Source organism: Pyxicephalus adspersus, chromosome 11 (genome assembly GCF_032062135.1).
Source record: "Pyxicephalus adspersus chromosome 11, UCB_Pads_2.0, whole genome shotgun sequence".
Lineage (NCBI taxonomy): Eukaryota > Metazoa > Chordata > Amphibia > Anura > Pyxicephalidae > Pyxicephalus > Pyxicephalus adspersus.
In genome coordinates, this window is record NC_092868.1 from 5,496,890 (window position 1) to 5,504,632 (window position 7,743).

Here is a 7,743-nt window from a genome sequence, read left to right on the forward strand (position 1 = left end):
TATATATATATATATATATATATATATAACCTATGAATGATTAATATTATTATTTATATTATTATTATTACATGTAATGTAAAATCTTTGTTTAAAAAAAAATAACTTTATTCATGTTACTTACACAAGTCCACTGAAAAAAAAACATTAATCTGACACCCCAAACAGTTACATATTTACAATATTATATATAACTGTAATTTTTTTAAATTCTGGCCCATTTTCTGTTTATTATTCTATAACATACATGTACCCTGTAAATTTATCATCTGTTCTTAATGAGAAAGCTAGTTACTGTACTATTCACCCTAAGTATTATTCAGTGAATATACATTTGTTCTGATATTCACTCAGGACTTGCAAATGTTTAAATATCACCATTGAGCAGTCATTTTTCAGCCGTTACATACCTCCTATATATGAAGAAAACGACAATTGGTACCAATATGAACACGAGCCCCATTGTAATTCCGATCCCAACATACACCTTTGTAGGATCCTTTTCTGTTGTGATTTAAAATCATATTTTATGTAAGTATTTGCCGGTGTTAATTGTAAAACATGTGATCGGTCATTGTAAGAAAAATATAAAGTTGTGAAAGAGTTATTGCAAATTATAGATATTTAGAATATTTTGCTGAAGGCTGTTCACTTAGCAAAGTCAATGATCACCTTGTAATGAAAATATCATTTAGCTTAGTGAATGTGGTGAACATGACCTTTGCAAAGAATAACCAAACACATTTTTTTACTTATACATAATTGGATACCTTATAGCAGCAGAGCTGCAACTCATTCACTAAGCTAAGTGAATGATCCCATGCAGAGTGATTATTCATCTATGCTAAGTGAACAGCCGAGGGTCATGTAGTAAATCAACTCTATAGGTTCCAATTATGTATTTATCCAAACAGAAAGAAAGCAAAAGAAAAAAAAGTCCAAAAACCCCACAAAGGAATGGACTGGGAAAGGAGACGCAGCACAGTGATGAGCTCATCTCTAGGTTATTCTGCTTATTCCTCATACCAGCATGCGTCTTGTCAGCACTTAATATTAAACAGTATTTACTGTACATAGCACCAACATATTACATAGCGCTGCACATTAAATAGTAGTTGCTCTTTGTACTGCCTTTTCCTATCTTATTTCAGCCCTGCTGTAGAGAGACAGCACAAGACTGATACCAGGTCACCAGGTACTTACTTAATATATTATATTAGTAATTACAGAGCACAATTTATCATTTATATCTGTAGTTTAACCTTTGAAACCATCACTGATTTATATTTAATTTCAAAAATCCTGTAGGACTCCAAGGTTTGGCTTCAGTTGGTTTCTAACAGCTCAGAAACACCTCTTGACAGCCTGCTAAGATGTTGCTGTAATAGAATGTATTGGGAAGAAAAATAACGTTTCTTAGCCTCAGCTGTGAACTTTGGAGACACATTCCTCCACAATGTGTATACCTACAGAGGTGAGTGAGGGCTTGTACCAAAGGGTTTATATCTTGTTCAGGGTGTATAGATAACATTGTGCATTGTCTGGTTGACTTAAAAAGGATACCTTGAAAGTATTTTAATTACATTTAGAGGAAACAGGATATAGGCAATGAGGAAGCACTTCAGCATGCCCTCACTGCCTGGCGTCTCTTGTGTGCAAGAAATCATTACTAGTTCCCCTATTCTTCCACCAACCATAAAACGTTCAGTTATTACACTGCTTCTTCTTTCAGCATTAATATTTCAGCAGCATCAGATCTAAAACTTTGACTTTTGTATATGATGTGTTTATCTTTTTCACAGTAAATGTGAAGGAACCACGGAAAGTACAAATTCTAATTTTACCAATGGCAGACAGGAAGCAACACTTAATTCCTGATAACTTGGTGGTTTTCTGTGGGTTTCCTCCAGTTTTCAGGCATCAATTTTTTGTACTGCTCTCCCTACCAAAGTCTCTCCATTAGCAATAATAAGCCATAAAACGTTAATATGAATAAGTGTCATTCATATGAGTGTTGTGAATGTGTTCTGTATAATGAGAACGGCTCCTAGGTGGCTCCTGGTGGGTGAGTCTTGCCAAGCACTTGTCAGCCCCAATCACTTTGCCAATTTTTAATTTTTGAATGAAGGACAGTGAGGGGTACTCATCAGTACTGCCCCCTATTCACACACAATATTTAATGTGAGATTTTTTAGGCATCCCTAATCCACATATTGTTTTATATATATAATTACAAAAATGTATTAAGTGTTAGGAGACGATTCTTTGGCCCGCGACCGCATACAGGTCTCTTCCGACCACGTCCCTTACAACAGCAAAGGAGATCAAGCTGTCAATCCTCTGCTCTGAAGTTTGCAGCATCCCCGGTTTCTCCTTAGCTGTGAATGGTCTTTTGGCATCCCCTGCACTGAGACTGTGCAGCTGAAGGGGATTTTGAGTTTATGCTGCAGCCAATAAGCAGAGTACTTCCTGATTTCAATCCTGCAATGCCCTTGGCTACTAGGACCTTATAGCCTCTCTGCTTTCAGTCACCAGTGACCCGTTTAAGCGTTATGCTGGGTTGACTTGCTGTCAGTGTGTTCATTTGTTGGATTTACTGTTACTTTGATTGTCTCTGACCCTTTGAGTGTATGCTGCCTACACTGACCTTTTCCCTGTGACCCCAACTCTACTTTGTCTTACCCCTTGGATACCTTGTCTAGTGGATTGATTACCTGTATATGACCAAGCTTATTACATTTCTCGACATGTTTCACAGATGCAAAGCCTGCTTCGTCAGGAGTAATTTGAGGAGTAACTCACTACTGCCCCCATGCGTTACTTATTGGAGTCTGCAGGAGAGATACCTCCTGTATTATCCTAACCATTAGCACTGTTTCCAGGCCTGAGGAAACGGTGACCATACTGCAACCTCACCGATGATCTGAACCTAGCTTTAGGTGGTTAATAATATATGAGTGAACATGAAACTGTTTATAATACAAAAGCAATGAAAGAATATATATTAACATTCACCATCCCAAATTGAAGGGGATTGCTTTTCATCTAAGGGAAGTACAGAGAGATCTCCTGAAATAAAATACTGGTCACCTAGCTGTGTGTAATTTAAACCTAAACTCGATGCTCTGGGTCCCTACCCCAAAAATAATATAACCATCTTAATGCCCCCCAAAGCAATATATTTTATATATATTATATATAATATTATATATTTTTTGTTATGTCTTCTAGCCACACACCTGATACACTGCGCCCTCCTTTATCATCTCCTGGTGTGGGGTCGTGGTTGGATATTGCAGAAATCTGAGGACCTCTTGTGCTAAAAATATGGACTCCAAATATTAGGTAAATATTGTGGCCGCAGCTACTGGTTAAAAAATTGGGTGTGGGGGATTTAAGAAAGCAAGTATGCCTGGCATTGGGGTTTAAGGGCTCCTAAGACACTAACAAATTCTATAAAGTTGGTTTCAGGTCAGCAATTCATATGTCATTGACACCCAAGGAACCAGCGCTCACAAAAGGAGAGTCTTAAATGATTGATACCTGCCAATTTTAGAACATTTGAAAGGAATACCATGGGTTAAAGAAGACATATTGCGAACATCTGGATGGCTACATTGACCTGAATGTTGGGCATGGCTTAAATAGACATGGATAAAAATAAATCTATCAATATGCTGCTTCTCATTCACTGTCCATTCAAGGGCAGGAAGTGGGCAGAGACAGTTATGTCCCTGCGTGGAAAGCTGAGGACATCTAGTGATGAAAAAGAAGAACTATCAGGGACATTTGTGGTTTGAAGGTGACAAATGTACACATAGAAAAGAAATCTGTAGAATTGAATGTTTTTGCAATACTCACGTTTCTCAGAAAACTTGAACACAGGGGATTTATTGGTTCCCATTTCATTAGCTGCAACACAGAAATATTTTCCCTTTGTTGTATTCTTCACAGTTATTTTATCTCCATATCCCTGTAAGAATTTCTCGCCTTGGCTGATCTGATACCAGGTGTAATTATCTACTGGAGGATTGGCTTGACTTGAACAAAGTAACGTGACATCCTCGTCTTCTGCTGTGTCGGTGTTGCCATCAACTGAAATGATGACATTCATTGGACGATCTGAGCAGTGATAGATGAGATTTAGCATTAGTAATATAGCATTGTACAAGATTTAGTAAAAAATATATTGCTTATAGACAATCTACCTGAACATCCTGCAATGGGCCTGATTTATAAAAGTTTTCCAAGGTTGAGGAGGATACACTTTAATCAGAAAATCTGGAATGGATTTATTCAAATGAATTTGCTATTTGCTAGTCATTTGTAATGTCTTGAATTCTGAACCCAATCAATTCCAGGTTTTCTGGATCACCCAGCTTCAATGATAAAAATGTATCCTTTCCAGCCTTGGAGAGCTTTATGAAGCAGGCCCATTATATTTGATTCCAAAGGAACTCAAGGAGCCTTAGAAAACTCAATACTGTGTACATTGACAAGGTTGTAACAAGTGTCACCGTGTTTCATTGGCTGGTAGTAAGGGGCTTGAAGGATGCCCCTAAAACACATCACATCACCCTACATCAGTGTAGCACCCTACACTGCCAAGATCCAAAAGTCCAGATACAAGCAGTAGGATGAGGAGCTTTGCAAGTATCAAAGTGTCTTTCTGATTGTTCTGAGGAGTTGGTGTTCCTGGACATATAAGCCCACATTTTATGCAGTATGACGAATAAACTAAAATCTAAAAAAATGGAAGGGATGTGGCAAGAACAGTCAGGCTGTGAAGGGGCGAGATGGTGATGAACGTCGTCCAGCAATGAATTAAGATGGGTTCTATCTGACTGCAGCTTCTATTGTTGTAAGAAGCTGAGAGTGTGTAGTGGGCAGATTTATTGAAGAGGAGGCTGGGGGGCAGATTTAGTAAAGGGGAGGGTGGAGGGGCAAATTAATTGAAGGGGAGCTGAGGGGCAGATTTAGTAAAGGGGAGGGCAGATTTATTGAAGAGGAGGCTAGGGGGCAGATTTAGTAAAGGGGAGGGTGGAGGGGCAGATTTATTGGCAGATTTATTGAAGGGGGGCTGAGGGGCAGATTTAGTAAAGGGGATGGCAGATTTATTGAAAAGGAGGCTAGGGGGCAGATTTAGTAAAGGGGAGGGTAGAGGGCAGATTTAAATACATGCACGCATTTCAGTTTACTTACATCTAATATTCAGTGTAAATGTTTTAACAGATGTTTTATAATTTGGAAACACAGCTGCACATTTTAGACCGGTTTTGTCATCAGTAATGGAAGAAGTATAGGTCAATATGGATTCCATCCTCCACCCTCCATTCAATTGCAGATCTTCATGGCTTTCTAATATCGGATAGCCGGTGATGTTCCATGTCAGAGTCGGAGGACTGGAGGGACAGGTGTGTTCTACCGAGCAGGTTATGTTAACTTTCTGCTTTTCTTTCATATGTTTATTTCCCTTTATTGATGGCTTTGGTGGGTATTCTGAAATCAGAAATCAGAATGTTTTAGATGAGAAATAAATAATTTTGATATACCGGTAGATTGACAGTGACTTTGTATGAAACAGTCCAGGGTAATTAAAAAACAAAATTTCTTTAGCATTCCAACACAAACATCTAACTTTGTAAAAATTTGAATTCCTAAATGTTATCTAAGTTTCAATTTATTAATGTTTTTATTACATCTATTATAGATTTTCCTTATACTTGGTCCAGGCAGTTTTGTAACTTTGTGCTGGAAAAATCAGGAATAAGGAAATTAGGTAACCATAAATGATATATATGATGCACAACGCACATCCAATGATCTCTTTTGTACTTTCACTTTATAAGGCAAATCTCCAGCCAAAATCTACAACTGAATAGAAACCTGCAACCCAAAGATTTTCCTTCAGTATCCTTTTCTTTCTTTGAATATATTCTGTTTGTAAGCCCTAAACTTGCCCCAGTCTCTGAATGGATAAAGTCCAATGGATGGGTATGATTACGGCTTTCATATAATAATAGGCTTGTACAGTGTTCATTAGAATCTGAACCAAGAAACTGCGGCAGGTAGTTGGTGTGGTCAGTAGTGAGCTTCCATGGGCTCTTGATATGACAAAGGGGCTGACAGAAGGAGGAATAGAATGGAAAATAACCAAGAATATAACTGACACAGAAGGGGAACCTTATTTTAGGACACATTACTGATACCAGTTTCTATATTCCTAACCTTAGAGTTTCATTTGAAATAAGCTCTGCTTTGAGATTCTGAAAACAAAATGAATATTTTGCATTTTTGTCCTCTGAATCCATTACATACTGTATTTACCTGATACAAACAGTGAAACTTTTTTGTTTTGAAGTTCATTAGAGTTAATTTCAGCATTAATTCCTGGAAAATATTCATTCTTGTCATATTTTGATGATATATTGATGATCTTTATTGAGCAATCATTTTCTGTATTCCCAGTAAGAAATGTCCGTCCTTTATACATATCGTCCACATCACTACGGGTTTTATTGTTGAAGATTTTTAACCTTTTTGAATACCAGAAGAAATTAAAATCCTTGGCACCTTCAGGATGGGTATAAGTGCAGGGGATGTGCACACAGGAACCTTGCAGAGCAGTAATATATCTTGGGAATTCAAACATCCATTTATGACATGATGAGTCTTCCTGGCAGCCTGAGAAAAAGAAATACACAAATATTTGTCTACACCAACAAAATGAATTCCATTCTTCTAATTCAGCCTTTCCAAACCTTTTTGCATGAAAGAATATTTGAAAAAAACATTATTATCTGCTAATAATAATCACATCTACAGTTTATTTCAAATTTGTGTGAGAAACGACTCCTTGTCCCTAGTAATTTATGGAGGAGCCCTGGATCCAGTTGTATAGCTACAGGTCTATGGGGCTCAGTGCAAATTTCTGACAAGCATCCCCCCTTCCCACAGGCCCTATGGAGCAAGGGGCATGGTCCAACCTGAGGGCTCTGTGACCCCTGCACGCCACTGCCTAGGGCTCCATATAACTCTGGTGGAGAATAGCTGCCCTAGGAGGTGGACATCAGTGAACACATTGCCAAGTTAAATAATTACTATTATTACACAGTATTTATATAACACAAACATATTACGCAACCTAACTGCAAGTTTTTGTAATATTGGAGGAAACCGGAGACCTGGGTGAAATTCAAACTGTGAGCCAGCACTGCAAAGGCCAGAGTACTAATCTATGAGCCAATAATTAAGTAAATAAAATAATTGATTTAAAAAATGTAGTTCTTTCTTATAGATATATGACCTATATAATCATATACCGGTAATCATATAAGATATATGCCTTAAAAATCCTGAACTGATTTATTTTTGTCTACTTAATATGCTTATCAATAGAAGATCAGGGTGGTATTTGTGAAATTTTTATAATTTGTATGTCTCCTCTATAATAAATAGTCTGACTATTCACCAATTTTCAACTTGTATTTAAAGTTCCACCTTACCTGCGTCTTCTTGTTAATTTGACCTATATTCATATAACTCAATGGATTATATTTGTACCTGTGATTTTGACCGTAACATCTTTGTGGTTTTGAAGTTTGTAAGAATTTATCTCTTCGCTTATTCCTGGATGAAAAGTTTCTGTCTGTGTCACATCTTTGATCATCAATGTACAGCTGTTTGTTCCATAACCCTCAAGAGTTGTCCATCCTCTGTACTCTTCTATAACTTTAAAGGGGT

General features: G+C 37.4%; 1 protein-coding gene across 1 annotated transcript in view; it reads right to left on the reverse strand.

Moving 5' to 3' along the window:
- Nucleotides 1–6,706, reverse strand: part of LOC140340867 (sialic acid-binding Ig-like lectin 13) — a 10,622-nt gene extending 3,916 nt beyond the window's left edge. The window contains exons 1-4 of the mRNA XM_072426289.1: nt 6,328–6,706; nt 5,203–5,499; nt 3,862–4,122; nt 411–504 (exon numbers count right to left, since the gene is read on the reverse strand). Coding sequence (XP_072282390.1) covers nt 411–504; nt 3,862–4,122; nt 5,203–5,499; nt 6,328–6,652 — 977 coding nt within the window. The 5' untranslated portion in view covers nt 6,653–6,706. The remainder of the gene's footprint in view (nt 1–410; nt 505–3,861; nt 4,123–5,202; nt 5,500–6,327) is intronic.
- Nucleotides 6,707–7,743: the final 1,037 nt, after the last annotated feature.